Here is a 16,619-nt window from a genome sequence, read left to right as displayed (position 1 = left end):
TTCGATTATTCGAGCCGACAAACATTGCGAACGATTCCAAAACTAGTTTGGCGAGTGCGTTTTCTCGAAAGCGAATCAGACGTATTGCGTGGTTTCGTTTTCGTTCCACACGTGTACCTCGCACATCGACGTGCTTCAACGGAAATGTTATTCGTTTGGAATTTCTGTAAAATATCGTGGCTTTAAAAATCGTTTCCTTGAATTCGCGGTGATTTTCCATCAACGAGGAAAAAACTAGTTCCAGTGTTAATTAAATGTACTTTCGTTCGACCAGTTTTTCGATGTAATCGAAGAACGTATACGCGTGTATACATACGTATTAATATTTTCTGGAAACGCGCATCGGACGAAAATTAGCGGGAGAAAACATTTCGATAACGTTTTCCACTGTTCTACTATTCGATCGTTATCGTCATCGTCGTTCAAAGGTTATGGTAAATAAATCGTTGTTTCCGTCGAGTCGTTCCTACGATACCTTCGACGAACGTCACGATTTTCTCCATGTATGTTGTTCCATGACCTTCCTTCATCCTCGAACCTCGTTTCGCGCGACGCAACGGGCGTAATTTTCTGTTTCCTCCGAATGCCCCGATAGATCGTTAGATTGCGAAAACTCGCGTCAGTTTCTCGATTAAAGGTTAGAAAAAAATCCGATTGTTTCGATCGAGGCACGAGGATGAGCAATTACGCCCAATTACGAGCGTGCTCGTCGATGTTGCTCGCGTATAAAAATTATCCCCGCATTTCGTACGAGGTACGTTTACGTAGTAACGTGACTCTTAATCGGCGCGTTAGTTTATTAATTATGCATCACGAAAATTGAGAAACCGAGCGGCGGTAGCGCGTCACGTGTACCCACGGAAGGAAAACCCGTGACTCGTACAACCGCATAAATTCCACGTTCGGTCGTCTTTAAGGACACGTGATAATTAACGCTGTCGTTCGGCGTTCGATGATTTCAACGTTCCGCGTTACGGACGTCAGAACGAGAAGCCGATCGTTATCGTCGCGGTACGATTACGCGCCGAAACGATGCCGAACCGCTGACCGTGAAACCAAGATCTTCCTTATCGCGTTTCGTTGGACATTGAATTGCAATTTCAACGGAGACGAGCCGGGAGGATCCGTGTCCAACTGAATGGAATTTTTCTACGATACGTTTACTTTCACGTCGCTTCGCGGGTTTACGCGAAAAAAAAAAGAAAAAAAAAAAAAAAAAAAAACATTTCTCGTAACGAGCACGGGGTGTCGTTCGCGCGTGTCTGGGCAATCGATTCGCGTCGAGCGTACAGATCCTCGCGAGAAACGACGGGGAAGGACCACCGTGTACGATCGTCGACGAAACGAACATTTACCGGACGAACGAACGAACAAATGCAACGATGAACGCATCGACGGCGTTCTTTGAAAGCCGAGTATGTAAAAACTATATCTCGTCGGACGTATGACGATTAATTTCGATGACGTCAACGAAAGGATTCCTTTCTCGGTTTCGGCTTAAAAAAAAAAAAAGAAAAAAAAAAAGAGAAAAAGACGCGTGCTCGCGTACAGAAATTTCGTTTCGGCTCGAATGCGTGACGCGTCTCTCGAAACTTGGCCCGTTGCACCTATTTTCCTTCCACCGTGCGAACCGGGACCGGTGCGTTGAAAGTTTTTACGCGCGTCAAAAGGAAAACCACGGGAATGTCATCGACGTTTTCTATCGAGTACGCGGATGGAAATACCCATGATAGTTCTACAGGGGGGAAGAACCAGCACCGTGTGGACGCGAATACGTGCACGGTGGCGTTGTTTGTATCTCGTTCCGCACGCGTGTTAAAAAACCGGGTAAGGTGGTAAAGTAACAGGACCGTTGGCGATTCGTGGGGTACGTGTGACCTCCAGGGATTTCTTGTATAGAGAGACGGACAGCGCTGCATTGGTCCAGTCTTCCTTAAAGCGTCGCTAATTTTACATAGCCGGTGCGCGCCAAGTACGAAGAGCGAACGTGGTCGTGTAAAAGAATAGCGACACAGAACCGGAGACACGAACGACGATCGCGATAGAGAACGAGCGTGTTGTTGTACTCCGTCGTGACCGATTTTCTTTTCATCCTCCAACTTTCGTTTTTCACGGCACGCAACACCTTCGCAACACGCGCACGCACGTTATCGCTACGAGGGATTGTGACATCTGTCCGACAGCCGTGTTCCATAATAGGAAGGAGAAAAAAAAAAACAATTTCGGTTTACCCGATCGTATCGAAGAAATAATCGATCGCTCGTGGGCGTTCGAGATCGATTCCTAACGAACGAAAAACTGTCTCGGTAATATACAGGTGGATAAAATCGTGGCCTGTTTCGCGAATACTCGACTCTCTCGTTCGATTCCGGGGTTGATGTTGACGTTGGCGTTGCGGCGCGCTCGTTATCGTCTCGTACACTACTGTGCAATTGCAACCGAGCGTCCAAATTTTAAATTCTCGTCTGCAGACCTTTTCTTACCATATCCTGATTAGATAAGGAGAAAACACGTCTGTCCCCAGCTACTTGCCAAACCTATTTGCCAAACGTGTCGCGTGCACGATGCCAGCACAATTTTCTACGTCGATCAAACATTTTCACAAACGTGTCGCGAGTTAGCCGTTAGTTAATCCAGAGCCGTGCGAACATCGAATTTCTGACCACGCGAGACCACCACGTTTTAACGATTCGAAAACATGACGTACCGCAACGTGATAATTCTTCTCGTACAACTTACACTGCTGTTCCGCACCTGTCTCACGGGTGAGTCAAACGAAAGAAGGAAATGACGAATGCTACGGAGAGTTATCCGTGTTTCGTTTATCCCAATGAACCAAATACACAGTTCGATAAACGAGAGCAGATCATCGTTGTCTGCTTCGTTGATCGAACTTTCGTAACCGTGGAACGCGTTCGCTTCTGGTCATCGTAATCGAATTTATCGTTGTTCTTTTCAGAAACGATCATAACGGCGCACAATGATTTCGAAGTGAACGGTATTCAACCGGAGTCGGTCGACGAATTAGATTGGAGGGAACATCCGTGTCGAAGGGACTGCAAAGACGGGGCTCCCCCGATGGAGTGTAATTACGTCTTCAAATTGGAAGCTTACCGTACGATGAGTCGAGCTTGTTACGAATGCCCGTCGAACATCACCGATTGTTTTCGATTGCATTGTATTCCGGCCGATGGGATCGAAAGACCGATTTTGGTCGTTAACCGACAAATGCCCGGACCACCGATCGAGGTAAACGCGCAACCGAGAGATTCGGTGGATCGTGTCAAGGTTGATATCACCATTGGAAATTTCTTTACCGTCCAGATCTATTTCGTTAGCGTATACATAAATATGTAAACACGGTCGATCTCGTACACCTTTCTCCGTGTCGTCTTGAGCGCGTATAAACGCGACTCCGATCTCATACGTGCTTCGTTGATCGTTCGATAATCAACTCCTTGGAAAGTGTAACGACTTCGTGGAAAAAATCTTCTCGCAATCGTTCCGACGGTATCGTTTGCGCGGGTGTAATTTTCCTCGATTCGCGTTCACTCGCCGCGATATACACGCGTAAGAAACACGGACGAACGTCGGCGAGAAAATTGCCACCGATCACGGAAATCCTTGAGAGAAATCATTTGAATAGAAATCGAATCGCGCGGACTCGTTAATGAATCTTTCCGCGGTTATTGTTCGCAGGTGTGCCAAGGTGACAGGGTGATAGTCGATGTGATAAACTTGCTGCACTCTGAGAGCACAACGATGCATTGGCACGGGCAGCATCACGTTAAAACACCGTACATGGACGGTGTACCATACGTGTCTCAATGCCCGATCTTGCCGGGATCGAGTTTTCGGTACGATTACATTGCCACGGAGGCTGGAACGCATTTCTGGCATTCGCATCTAGGTGCGGTTCAGAACGATTACGTTAGAAATTTGCTACCAATGGGAAATCGATCACTTTTCCAACGAGTTCGATTCAACCGTTGTATCATTTACGTTGCGAAACGCAGATTCTGAAATCGAATTTCTTTCAGGTTTCCAACGCGGCGACGGTGTATTCGGACCGTTGATCGTTCGCGTGCCTCCTAGCGCGAACTGGCATTACGATCTGTACGATGCCGACGAACATACGATACAGATCTTGGATTGGACCCGCGAATTGGGAATCGAAAAATTCTTGAATCATTACCACGCGGACGGTAACAACAAACCACCTAATGTGTTGATAAACGGTTTTGGTCGTTTCACGATCGCTCGAGGCGGTAGTAACGTATCTGATGCAATGCCGATCGCAACGTTTCTAGTGAAGCCGGTAACGTTTAAACGAAGCTCAAATTTATTGCGCCATAATCTATGGAAGATTTCACGATGACTTTGCGTTTGTAGAACACGAGATACAGATTTCGACTCGTCAATGCTGAAGTCCTTAATTGCCCGATAGAAATGTCGATCGATAATCACACGATGTACGTGATCAGCTCGGATGGACGTGACATCGAACCTACCGAAGGTACACGTTGAAAGATTTCCAACAATTTTTACGATTCTAAGATTCTATAACGTGCATATTGTATTTCAGCGAAATCTTTGGTGAGCTATGCCGGCGAAAGATTCGATTTTGTCGTCGAGACGAATCGTAGCGTCGGTAACTACTGGATTCGATTTCGAGGATTGATGGACTGCGACGAAAGGTTCACCAAAGCTTATCAAGTCGCTGTACTACGATACGAAGGTGCGATCGAGGAGGATCCTAAAGGTGAAGTCACGTACGAACGCGAATCGAACGATACTCTGGGTCGGGTGTGTTTTCACATTACCGCGATGAAAGTTTCATCGTGAAACAATCATTCGCTACTACGATGTACACCGTGAGGAATTGTCGCTAAGTAACGATACGCGTATCTGATTTTCAGCAAGTGAACGCTCTGAACGAAGGCACCGAAACGAACAGAAGCGTCAGCGTACCCCTGTTGAAGGCTATGGACGATAACGACGAATCCACTACCTCGGAACCGGATTACCAGTTTTACGTGTCTTACGATTTTTACAAGAAAGACAATCCACATTTCCATCGCAGTAAGCTGTACGGATTCCACCAAGGTGAACCACTTACTACCAATCGTTCGCGAACGAACCCGATAACCGATTGTTCGCGAATCGTTTCTGACCTGCGAAATATTTCCAGTAAAAAATACGAAGCGAGTTCTCACCCCGCAATTGAATCATATCTCGATGTTGTTACCGTCTACACCTTTACTGCCTCAAAGAGACACCGTCGACGAGAGTCGATTTTGTAACCAAAGTACCGTTAAAGGCTGTGAACAAGATTACTGTGCTTGTACTCACGTGCTTCAAGTAAAGCTAGGCAGCGTGGTGGAACTAGTTTTAGTAGACGAAGGTTAGTATCTCCTGCTGTACCCTACATTGTTCGAACCTCCTTGTCGATCGACGATCTTCCTTAGGTTTCGCTTACGACGCGAACCATCCGTTCCATATCCATGGGTATCAGTTTCGTGTGGTCGCGATGGCAAGAGTCGGTAAAAATGTTACTGCCGATGTCGTGAAGAAATTGGATAAAGAAGGATTGATACACAGAAACCTCGACCATGCTCCACTGAAAGACACCGTAACGGTACCAGACGGTGGTTACACCATCGTACGATTTCATGCCAATAACCCAGGTACGTTTTACACACGATATCTTCGATATCGTTCATCGTGTTTGTACTCTTACAATTATTTACACGTTACGTTTCTCCAGGTTATTGGTTGTTTCACTGTCACATTGAATTTCACGCCGAAATCGGAATGTCGTTGATCTTCAAAGTTGGCGAGCACGAAGAAATGCTACCGGTACCGCGTAATTTCCCTACGTGTGGCAATTGGCGACCCAATAACGCGCACCACGAAGAAAATACCATGAACGATCTATCGAGTACTACCAAGAAACGTTCGATGGAAACCACAGATGTCGAAACGAATGAAATTACCGAAAACAGTAACCAAGAACTTATCAAATTGATGGTTCAAGTTCTAAGAACATTGCGTATCTCGTCCGCGGCTCGTATCTCGATCGCTTCGTACGTTACGATTTGTTTCTGTGTTTTTGTTACCGTGATTTATCGACCCGTGTAATGAATTGTTCAGAACACAAATGAGCCTATCGCGACGCTATTGTTATACGTAATTTCTACGTAAAATTTTGTTACCTCATGAAATTGGATTTTGAATCAATATTTTGAGATTTACAACTGATTTAATTCGGTTCGAATTAATACTCATCACTGACGAATGCGTTCTTGTTGTCGGTCTTAATTGAGAATAACCAATAGAATAGGTGTTTGCTTTCGAATCTAATTTCAATTTAGTTTGTTTTATTTAAATGTATAACTCCTACACTGTGATACTGCTACTGTTATAATAGTTGAGAATATGTCGTAGTAGTACACGCGACGATCTTCTGTTTTGTACCACGACGAAAATTGTGTTATCGTATGTATTGTATAAAGTGAATGCACTTTACTTAACAGATGTGTACGAATGAATATTTGATAAAACTTTTAATGTTATTTTATTTTACAAAATAGTTTGTAAAGTTTCATATAAAATTTTCAAAAATCGGTACGCTACAGCATACTATCGTAACTGTTAATTCATATGTAGGTTTAACGAAAAGAATTCCGATCGCTATTTACGCTTCCGTGAAATTCCTTGTGACGTATTCTCACCGATTATATCTACATATAGCTTGCTCGTATAATGACTAATGCTTTATAACTTAGTTGAGTACCGCGGCCACTTATTACAGCAATCGCCAAACGAACTGGCCTCTTAAAACTATTGAGTAAATATACTCAGTCGATACCGCTGCCCCTTTCGTTTTCATACGAGTTACATTTTATCGTATATTTCGATTAACGATCAAGTATATACTTAATTTAATATAATTTATAGTAAGAAATTTCTAATGACTTCCAAGGTTGGAAATTTACGCCTATTATATAGGAAAAAAATTGCTGGATTTTGAGTGTTCTTTCACTCACAAGTACATACTCGCGGTAATATAGAGGAGATAGAACAAAGTTTTTTATTAAACACTTTTATTCGTATTTAAACTAATTCTACAAAAAAACTGTTTTTCTTGAAACTGATAGGCATTTACCTGACTTTTAGAAGTGTTGAACATACTTGCAGAGAAAGTTAGAAAACTTCCCTTTCTCACTGCTTAGTTGAGCAACCTCTGCATACTTTTTAAACGCCAATCATATACAATTTTTCCACTTCTGCTATTACACACCCACAGATAGAAAATTTCTGAAAGCAATGTTTGTACACAGCACAAACACGATGCACAGAGCTCATTGAGCAGTCAAGCACAACGCATCTAATTTTATATATACTTATCTAAGATACCTCTTCCTTGTACAAATACAGTTTTTTAGTGTATGTACTATTTTCTTTCATTTCTCAGTCACACAAATTTAATTAAATGCGCAAGAACACGTTGCATCTTGTCATTGTTTCACGGATTATCTGTCGCAACAAAGACAATCAGAAGTCACAGCAATTTTCTGACAAAAGAGGTAAAATATAAAATTTCCGCAGTAGAAAGAATAACATTGACAGATCAATTTGTTTCGTGATTACTTTAGTCTTTCCATTTAGGTTGTGTCAGTCATCAATAACAGATACTATGACATACAACATTTACCGTACATAAATCCTAAGTTTTGTAAACTTTCAAATAACATTACTGTCATTAGGTACACTGTAAAATAATAAATACATTGTTGAAATATTAAGTGCCAGAGAATTTTATACGACAAACATTGATATTAATTGCTAATTCTCATCCATGTCATTTAATAAAATACTCTCAACCATTTCTGGGAACTTACTAATTTATATATCCATTGCATATTTAGCAGAAATAAAATTTCAATGAATAAAGATTACACTATTGAATATTAGAATACATTTCTTGTAAGCTAGAAGACGAAATAATCGTGTAAGAAGTATCTTTTTGAGGTGGTCGTTGCAAGGGATGTGCCAACAACTTAGCCATATTATCGTGCAATTTTGCAGCATTCCTTCCTACTTCTAATATGTATGAAAAATTTGTTGTGTCCAATGTTGCTAGTTCTGCATAAATTTCTTCGCATGAATTTTCAGAACTTGGGGGCTCGTGTACATATAGTACATCCATGAAGAAGTATGGATTCTCTGTAAGAGTCTCTAGAAATTTTCTACCAGTATAAAATTTTGGAATAGTACACGATCTAGAGTATATCAAAATTACTCTGGTAACAAATGTTGGAACTATAGTACCCTGTTTCTTCGGTGGCAAAAGTAGACTAGATTGTATTTTCTCAAACAACTGTCCAAGGTCGTAAGACTTTTCATCTTCCTCTAAGACATCTTCATTGATAATATTCAAGAGATTGGCAATACTCTTAGTGTTGTTGGTAAAATCGCAAATCCAGTGAGCATCTTGAGAATTTAAAATCATTAATGCATATTCGTGGCTACGCTGAATACTTGATTTGATACAAATGAAATTTTCCACAATCCGTTTGATCATGAATAGGGGCACATATTCAGCTCCTGTGGTTAGTTTAAAAGGAACGCAATTCTTCTCTCTTATTGTATCAATTACGAACAAAATTTTTTCGGGTAAGTTCATTCTCGGCAGGTTTCGTACCAATGAGTCATTTTCATCGGAGTGAGTTGGAAGGAAACAAGACACATTATTTCTCGTTCTTTCTTGTTCAGAAATATCAGGCATCGGTTCGGTAATCGTCGCTGATTTAAATTTATGCAATACCTGTGTCTCATCTTTTGTATCTTGCGTATCTAACATATCTTTTTCCTTTAATTCTAACATCATTGAACCAACGTTGTCAAGCTAGGAACCGTTCGAGGTCACATCAATCTTGACAGAACAATTATCACATTCTAACCATACTTTGAACATGGATTGATTTTGCACGTCGTAATTAGGGATATTTAGAGTTATCACAATTGTAGGCGAATCGTTAAAACTACGTAAGAGTGTAAACAAACTTTTACTTTAAAATCACTCATTATTTAATTTCACCCGTATTATTTAATTAGGTGAGAAAGTATGTCACTCAGTTTAATAATGAAATTTATAGTTTGATAACAATAACAAATTAATAATAATAATAACAGCGATTAACAAACAATACTGTAAAAAGAGATAAACGTTCGTATGATTCAGAGCTAGTACACTTGGCGGCATTAATATTCTTGTCTTGTGGAAAGAAAATTACCAGCTCCGATACTAATCAAGGTAACTGCAGAGAACAAGCATGTTGATTGGCGCTATAGCTGGTGACATTCTCTCCACACGACAAAAATTGGTTTTACTTGTTCGCGGGTGTGTACTATAGAGGGTTCTGACCCTTGAATCGCGTGGCATATTCTTCCATTGAGTGTTGGATCTATTCTATACATTGTCTGTGTTCTAATTTTATTATTTTTTTTCCTTTTACCTTAAAATATAAAATATCTTATTTACGTAAATAAGGATACTATATTTGGATGGTTAGAAATTAGTATATTTATTTTATTATTTGGCGTGGTTCGTACAAGTACTCAGAAGATATGCTTGCTTTGAAAGATTACGGTAGCAGTGACGATAACAGTGAGGCGGAAAGTGATAACGAAAATGCTAAAAGTGAGGTTAATTGTAACATTGACGCCAATGATGTTTCTATCCTTGAATCTTTTCCCGCAGAAAAATTAACCACGTCCGTTAACATGCAGATTTGTTCTGCGCCTGAAGTAGTACCAACGGTAAATAAACGTTAATTCATTTTTTAATTCTGTTGTTTGATTTGATGAGTCATATTAAATTTATATAGATTACTTAAATAATTCACAAACATTTTCGTAACAGTTGCAACGTAATCATTAACGTTCGATTGAACCGATGTATCACAGGGAACCGAATTATGCGTAAGGCATATAGATTCAACCACGGATGAAGTCATGCACAATCCTAAGTTCGATGAACTTTTTGCTCCAGACATTGGACCAGAGAATCCTTTCAAAACACAGCAGCAACGTGCAGCGAAAAATATGCTTTCTGGATATGTAGAGAAAGCTCACATAAGTGAATTTCAATTTGAAAATCAAAGAAGAACTTTTGCCAGTTATGGTACGTATAAATGATATAATGTGTTCAAAGTGGTTCGCTTGAGAAAGAATTGTTATACATTTGTGTAAATATGTTTGTTGTAGGCTATGCTTTGGACCCAACAGTCGATGGTAGCGCAGAAGAAGGTAGAACGATTATTGGAGCAAAAGAAGCAGCAGAAGAGTGTGGTGGCAAAACTGTATTCGAAAGTACAACACTAAGGCCTTTAGATAAGAGAAAACGATGTAGAAACAATGATCCTGCAGATATTGAAGGATTTTTAGGTCCATGGGGTGGATATGTAGATGAAAAACGAATTATAAAACCAACGGATGAAGAAGCTGCTGAATTAGAGGAGATATTAGCCAAAAGAAACAGAAGGGGAAAACCGACTGAAGAGAAACCTCTTGAAGAGAAGACAGTGCTGCACAGTATGTTTATCATGATAACCTTTAAACACTTAAATTTTGCATAAATTATTTTTAATAACAATATTATTTTTCAGTTAAAGATAGCGTGGATTATCAAGGAAGATCATTTTTACACGCGCCTCAGGATGTTGGGGTAAATTTGCGGTCCGAGTCACCACCGGATAGATGTTTCCTACCTAAAGCACAAATTCACACATGGGAGGGTCATACTAAGGGTATTTCTCAGATTAGATGGTATCCGCGCACGGCACATTTATTACTTTCTTGCGGTATGGATTGCAGAGTGAAGGTGTGTGTATATTTAAGGATTTTTATGAGCAAAACAATTTTAACAATGACTATAATCTTTTAATTTTCTATGAATCATATTTTAAGTATAGTTGTGGGAAGTTTATAAGGAGAGGAGATGTATTCGAACGTATTATGGTCATCGTCAAGCTGTAAGGGATATAAGCTTCGACAATGATGGAATTAGATTTTTATCGGCGGGATACGATCGTTACGTAAAATTATGGGATACGGAAACTGGTGCTTGCATAAGTCGATTTACGAGTAGAAAAATTCCATATTGCGTGAAATTTAATCCTGATCCGGATAAGCAACATCTATTTGTGGCGGGCACTAGTGATAAAAAGATTATTTGCGTAAGTAATAAATGCAATTAATTCTATACGGAGAATTTTATAAAATCTGATTTCTATAACGCATAATAAATTACGCTTGCATTGTAGTGGGATGTTCGTTCCGGCGAAATAACGCAAGAATATGACAGACATTTGGGGGCAGTGAACACGATAACATTCGTAGATGAAAATCGACGATTTGTGACAACTTCGGATGATAAGAGTCTGCGAGTTTGGGAATGGTCAGATATTACTTTTTAATCGTAGCATAGCTTTCCATTGCGACAACTTAACGTAAAGATACATTTTTTTACGAATGTCCGCTTTTTGTACAGGGATATACCAGTCGACATGAAATACATAGCTGATCCTTCCATGCATTCTATGCCAGCCGTTACACCTTCTCCGAATCAAAAGTGGCTTGCGTGTCAAAGTATGGACAATAAAATCGTTATATTCTCTGCATTGAACAGGTTTAAAATGAACCGCAAGAAAACATTTACGGGTCATATGGTTGCTGGTTACGCGTGCGGCTTAGACTTTTCTCCTGATATGAGGTAAAATAATTTTTTTTAACTTGTAAAGTTATTCGTGTAATACACGCAGCAACTCGCATATTCATTTCTTTTTAAAGCTACCTCGTGTCGGGAGACGCAGACGGCAAATGTTACATTTGGGATTGGAAAACGACAAAGTTGTACAAAAAATGGAAAGCTCACGACGGTGTATGCATTGACGTATTATGGCATCCACACGAGCCTTCACGGCTCGCAACGGCTGGTTGGGACGGAAAAATAAAATATTGGGATTGAACATTATCGGTTGCATTTTTACAAAACTGTGTACTTGTATTTTATATGATATATATGTATATAGATTTATTTCATTTACATAATTTTAATCTTATTGCAAAAAATATAAAGAAATGAAACCATCGAAATTTGACGTTGATTTATCGCTTATTTGTGTGATTATATTGTCCTTAAACGATAGCGATAAGAGCGACGAATATACCGGAGATTTAACCGTTGAATAGCTTACGAACTAATTTCAATCTGGATTGAAACCGGCACTTAGTATTAAACGCCTTCTATCGTACCGTGTGAAACGCGAACAGTTGTGCGAGTTAGCAACCCTGTACCGTCACATGGTGGCCAAGAAAATCAATAGTACGCGCGTCACGATGTCTGCCAGTTTCGTTGCGTCCGTCGTTGTGGATTTAATGTTTTTCGTTGTCGTATCAAACTTAGAGTATTTAATCGCCAAATAAACGTATATTTATTTAATAACATGCTTTCTTTATACATTTTTGGAATTTCCATGTAACAAAGCTAAAGTGCAAATATCCCGAGACTACGAATGAAAATTTATCGAGAATCGTTGCTAAATGGAAAAGTAATGATACATCTGTTTGTATAGGTATATATATATATTTTAATTAGTCGTGTCAATTATTCGTACGTATACACTGACCATGTGTCACGAGTATGCGTCACAAATGTAAAAGTGTTCTATCTATGCAAATAAAAAGTAGCGTATAACTGCAATAGGATCAATTTAAAAATGGACGGTCCTGGATTAGGATACTCGTACCATCTACCCTCCGCAGGATGGAATCTCAAAGTTAGAAACGTCCTCTCACAGTTCAGTGATCTCTTCAGTGAGTTTAACAAGTACATCGCGCCAGCTTATCATCATGATCGATGCGAAAGGTATTTAAAATTGGTAGGTAATTAAGGTATACGCATACTATACGATAATATTAATTTTCTCCCATAGGTCTGTACAGATGCGATTATATTCCATGCATAAAAGAGAGTTCGTTATGGTATTTATTGCTTTCTTCGCCTGTTTCGGATTAGCAGTATTTATTGGACTCGCAGGTAAACACGTGACATAATAATCTCGAGATGATCTTTTGACAAAATATTTCCGATTGCGCAGATATTACGAAAAATTTTCGTTTTTTAATACAGGTCCTCCTATTACTTCCACGAGCGAACAACGAGCGCATTTAAATGGCAGCGAAGTAGCTACCGGTCCTTTTATCATGAAAACGCCTCTACTGTCTGCCTACAGTCAACAACTGTGGGTCATCGGAAAATTATTGACATCTAATAACGATGGTATCGTGAACGCGAAGGAACGAAAGAATCTGTAATTTTATAGTTAAAGTGCCTACTGTAATAGTTATTTAAATTTTTCAGACGAAAGATACGACAAAAGTTTTCAAATCAGTATCGCTATAGACGGTATTACCTCCGATCGTAAACTCATGCCCGTTCTGTCTTCGGAAACTGGACACAATAGGTGGGAGAAAATTTTTCGTTGATCGTGAATTTAAATATAAATCGAAACAATCGCTGCTAATATGTACGTTTATTATTGTAGAACCAGACGTTTGAAGTGCGAAAGACAAACGTGCGAGGAACTGGTAGTTGCCCATCTAGGATTCCTCGATTACAGCTACTACATAATTACTGTTCGTTTCCACGGGCTCGAGAGTTTCCATCAGCGTTATAATATACGCGAACTTACATTCTACGTCAGTAAGCACTACACGTAATAATAAAATCACGGCAATGATAATTTTCTAAACTCAGACGATTGCTCTTCATGATAATCTATGTTTGTTCACAGTTCAAGAACTACAACCCAGCGTTTACGGAGTTCGAGATTTGGTTCCGTTTTATCTTCCTATTGACGGCGTTTGGAGTTATGGTAAAGGGTAGCTGTGCTCTCGTACGTTGCTACGTGAAAAACGAAATACTGTATACGCTGTGTTGATTTTTAGTGTTGGTTTGGACATTCTCTCCGAAAGTATCCGTTGCACGACTGGTCGATAGAACAAAAATGGATCTCTATACTTCTTCCCTTACTGATTTTATACAATAGTAAGACTTTATAATTGCCAATCGATGCGCCGACCTGCAATTTTACATTTTGCTAAACTAAATTTCTCTCGTCGTTTATAGATCCATTGTTTCCAATGACGTTTTTAGTCAATTCTTGGGTACCTGGTATGGTAGATGCAATTTTGCAGACCACGTTTCTCTGCGCGGTTCTTATGTTTTGGTTGTGCGTTTACCATGGTCTCAGACAGGTACGATTTCCACAGTATATTATCGCGTAAAGTAAAATCATGATATTACGTGTAATTATAAATTATGTATGTTTGGACAGAACGAGAGACGCCTTATCACCTTTTATTTACCCAAAGTTCTAGTAGTGGGTATGTTGTGGTGTTCGGCACTAATTCTGGCAACATGGCTTCGTTGCACGGAACTGGAAGATCCGACTTACAATTATGTGCTCGATACCTCGAATTATTTTGTAAGTCACCGAGAGACTCGGTCACATATAATACGTAAAATTTTTAACGAGTAATAAATGTGTGACACGATTACAGGGTTTCAAAGTGTTTTTCTTCACGGTAGGAGGCTTTTACATCGCGTATCTGCTTCTCTTGATATTAAGAGCGTATAGCGAATTACGATCCATGCCGTATTTCGGTACGATAAACATATCTATTAACGCGACAACTAATGACAGAGTCGTATTTGATAATAGATACTTTCTTTTACAGATCTTCGTTTACGTTTCCTAACATTACTTGCCGGTGTCGTTTCGTCTGTTTGCGGTTGCGTAACAGCACGACAGTTCGGAGCCGGTATCTTCGAAGACAGTTTTGCTTCTCGTCTTACAACTTATTATCACTCGTCGGCTCAATTTATGGCTTTGTACGGTCTTCTCAATTTTTACTTATACACGATGGCTTACGTGTACGCACCTGCGTATCAACAAGTGTACGGTCAACGTAAGTGTTTTGGAGCAACGTCGGAAAAGTGAAACACGCGTATATACACAGATACGGACAAAGTAGACTTATTTTCTCTATTTTGTAAATAAATTTGTATGTATTTATTTTCTCAATTGGTTCTAGATTCTTCTATAACGAAAGATAACCCTGCGTTTTCTATGATCAACGACTCCGACGAAGACGTCATTTATGGGTCAGACGAAGAAGTTACGTACGGATCGGACGAAGACAGCCGACGGCCTTTAACTCGTGCACCACGAACTACAATGACTAATAACAATTATTAGAAAGGCTGAATTGGGTGTCGTGAATAAGGAGACATACGTTTTCAAAACGAAAAACACGGTAATCGAACGATGTGTAACACGAGTGAGAAACCATTGATAGAGATATGTTGTAAAATAAACGTTGTTGAGATGAAACAAATTTGTTCCAAGTGAAGTTGAACAAAATTTAGTTCGTTGTTTGCATACATCTGTGTTTGTACATACATACAGTGTGAAAAAGTATAACGACGCGTTAGTTTACACGTATGACGTATGATATTTCAGGTCGATAGACGAAAACGCGGATACAGGATATTGTATATTGTTTACGCGGTTCGTTTGAGATAACTCGCGTAAAACGGTTGCTCTTCGTGTATTGTATACTTTATACCTTTTAAAACGATTGTAATTGACCGTAAAGAATTTTATCGTGTCATAGGATGATAAGATGATAAGAACGGTAATTCAAATATGTATGTATATAATGAAGTCGTGCGCGACGATCATTCGTCATTGCAATTTGTAGCTTTCGGCGTATACGGAGAAGGTAGAATTTATCGCATCTACCAATATTCTTGTAAACGATAATGCGTGGTAAATTAAGATCACGGAAGAGTGTTCCGTTTAGTTTGGAGTACAAACGAAGTCAGAATTATTGAACGAAACGACTTTTCATGTATTACGAAAGGTAATTGGAACCGTACGCCGAATAACAAATGATTGCTTTATTATTTTGTTATACCTTTACTATGTATCGATTGAAGTTGTCCAATGTACACGTATTACCGCTAATTCCAATGTAAAAATCGAATACATTTTGTCGTTACGATTTACTGATAACACGAAACTTGTTTCATAGATACCTACTGATCGATTAATATTTAAAATTTGCGTATCAGTTTTACTATCTAGATTGGTAAAATTGTGTGTCCAAGTGCGCGCGTAAATTTGTATTATTTGTTTCAGTTGAGATAGACTCGATCACTCGGGGTGACTTAACGTGGTTCTGCGCGGATGTAACAAGTCACTTCAAATCACTTTAAATGGACGTTAATCAAACATGGACGTAGTGTACAGACAAAGTATAAGCACCGACTAGGCATAACACAAACGTAAACATTCAATGGAAGAATGCGTCGTGTAATCCAGAGGCTCGTTTTTACCTACACTTCATCTGTAACACTACATCAGGTTTATTTTATACCTGGTCCTTATTGCTACTCTATTGCAAAAGATTGCATATCCTAAGGCGCAGTCCCAGCTTATATTATTATCCACCATCTGTAATCTTCTCTTTTATCGACGATTAGA

General features: G+C 39.6%; 4 protein-coding genes and 1 long non-coding RNA gene across 8 annotated transcripts; 4 read left to right on the top strand and 1 right to left on the bottom strand.

Moving 5' to 3' along the window:
• The first annotated feature begins 36 nt into the window (after window positions 1–36).
• On the top strand, window positions 37–2,022 carry LOC143150310 (uncharacterized). Its single transcript, XR_012993025.1, has 2 exons — window positions 37–1,827; window positions 1,900–2,022. It is a non-coding gene; the product is annotated as an uncharacterized LOC143150310 (long non-coding RNA).
• Window positions 1,948–7,456, top strand: LOC143150301 (uncharacterized). Its single transcript, XM_076318480.1, has 10 exons — window positions 1,948–2,765; window positions 2,960–3,249; window positions 3,700–3,910; window positions 4,041–4,318; window positions 4,393–4,516; window positions 4,586–4,806; window positions 4,920–5,106; window positions 5,192–5,404; window positions 5,469–5,687; window positions 5,768–7,456. Exons 1-10 carry the CDS (start codon window positions 2,699–2,701, stop codon window positions 6,139–6,141), a joined length of 2,184 nt encoding a protein of 727 aa, XP_076174595.1. The 5' UTR covers window positions 1,948–2,698; the 3' UTR covers window positions 6,142–7,456.
• Window positions 6,548–9,239, bottom strand: LOC143150305 (BRISC and BRCA1-A complex member 1). 2 transcript variants are annotated; one of them, XM_076318487.1, is made up of 3 exons: window positions 7,905–9,239; window positions 7,654–7,774; window positions 6,548–7,577 (listed from the first exon to the last, which is right to left on the bottom strand). In XM_076318487.1, exon 1 carries the CDS (start codon window positions 8,891–8,893, stop codon window positions 7,964–7,966), a length of 930 nt encoding a protein of 309 aa, XP_076174602.1. In that variant the 5' UTR covers window positions 8,894–9,239; the 3' UTR covers window positions 6,548–7,577; window positions 7,654–7,774; window positions 7,905–7,963. The 2 variants fall into 2 exon arrangements, with proteins under 2 accessions (XP_076174602.1, XP_076174601.1); XM_076318486.1 differs by having other exon boundaries at window positions 6,549–7,774.
• A 257-nt stretch (window positions 9,240–9,496) lies between these two features.
• LOC143149802 (pre-mRNA-processing factor 17) lies at window positions 9,497–12,179 on the top strand. Of its 3 annotated transcripts, none has more exons than XM_076317467.1 (9): window positions 9,498–9,706; window positions 9,767–9,825; window positions 9,973–10,189; window positions 10,273–10,599; window positions 10,674–10,888; window positions 10,980–11,243; window positions 11,331–11,464; window positions 11,558–11,779; window positions 11,857–12,179. In XM_076317467.1, exons 1-9 carry the CDS (start codon window positions 9,634–9,636, stop codon window positions 12,032–12,034), a joined length of 1,689 nt encoding a protein of 562 aa, XP_076173582.1. In that variant the 5' UTR covers window positions 9,498–9,633; the 3' UTR covers window positions 12,035–12,179. The 3 variants fall into 3 exon arrangements, with proteins under 3 accessions (XP_076173581.1, XP_076173582.1, XP_076173583.1); XM_076317468.1 differs by having other exon boundaries at window positions 9,625–9,706; window positions 9,929–10,189; window positions 11,857–12,177; XM_076317466.1 differs by having other exon boundaries at window positions 9,497–9,825.
• Window positions 12,180–12,296: 117 nt separating this feature from the next.
• LOC143149804 (transmembrane protein 181) lies at window positions 12,297–16,142 on the top strand. The gene is made up of 13 exons (XM_076317469.1): window positions 12,297–12,641; window positions 12,773–12,934; window positions 13,002–13,105; window positions 13,199–13,348; window positions 13,430–13,532; window positions 13,614–13,767; window positions 13,863–13,943; window positions 14,017–14,116; window positions 14,198–14,325; window positions 14,406–14,555; window positions 14,632–14,734; window positions 14,809–15,039; window positions 15,166–16,142. The coding sequence occupies exons 2-13, from the start codon at window positions 12,786–12,788 to the stop codon at window positions 15,327–15,329; spliced, it is 1,617 nt and encodes a 538-aa protein (XP_076173584.1). The 5' UTR covers window positions 12,297–12,641; window positions 12,773–12,785; the 3' UTR covers window positions 15,330–16,142.
• The last annotated feature ends 477 nt before the right edge of the window (window positions 16,143–16,619 follow it).

The sequence above is a fragment of the Ptiloglossa arizonensis genome, chromosome 8 (genome assembly GCF_051014685.1).
Source record: "Ptiloglossa arizonensis isolate GNS036 chromosome 8, iyPtiAriz1_principal, whole genome shotgun sequence".
Classification (NCBI taxonomy): Eukaryota; Metazoa; Arthropoda; class Insecta; order Hymenoptera; family Colletidae; genus Ptiloglossa; species Ptiloglossa arizonensis.
The sequence above is the reverse complement of the archived record's forward strand: the minus strand, read 5'-3'. Positions and strand labels throughout refer to the sequence as shown.

Excerpts from the sequence above, each read along its gene's own strand:
- LOC143150305 (XM_076318487.1), bottom strand. The coding sequence starts at position 8,893 with ATGATGTTAGAATTAAAGGAAAAAGATATGTTAGATACGCAAGATACA.
- LOC143150301 (XM_076318480.1), top strand. The coding sequence starts at position 2,699 with ATGACGTACCGCAACGTGATAATTCTTCTCGTACAACTTACACTGCTG. Across the intron at positions 2,766-2,959 it reads GTTCCGCACCTGTCTCACGG|AAACGATCATAACGGCGCAC; the intron begins GTGAGTCAAACG and ends TGTTCTTTTCAG. Across the intron at positions 5,405-5,468 it reads ACTAGTTTTAGTAGACGAAG|GTTTCGCTTACGACGCGAAC; the intron begins GTTAGTATCTCC and ends GATCTTCCTTAG.
- LOC143149804 (XM_076317469.1), top strand. The coding sequence starts at position 12,786 with ATGGACGGTCCTGGATTAGGATACTCGTACCATCTACCCTCCGCAGGA. Across the intron at positions 12,935-13,001 it reads CATCATGATCGATGCGAAAG|GTCTGTACAGATGCGATTAT; the intron begins GTATTTAAAATT and ends TTTCTCCCATAG. Across the intron at positions 15,040-15,165 it reads TCAACAAGTGTACGGTCAAC|ATTCTTCTATAACGAAAGAT; the intron begins GTAAGTGTTTTG and ends AATTGGTTCTAG.
- LOC143149802 (XM_076317466.1), top strand. The coding sequence starts at position 9,634 with ATGCTTGCTTTGAAAGATTACGGTAGCAGTGACGATAACAGTGAGGCG. Across the intron at positions 10,190-10,272 it reads AAGAACTTTTGCCAGTTATG|GCTATGCTTTGGACCCAACA; the intron begins GTACGTATAAAT and ends TGTTTGTTGTAG. Across the intron at positions 10,889-10,979 it reads GTATGGATTGCAGAGTGAAG|TTGTGGGAAGTTTATAAGGA; the intron begins GTGTGTGTATAT and ends TTTTAAGTATAG.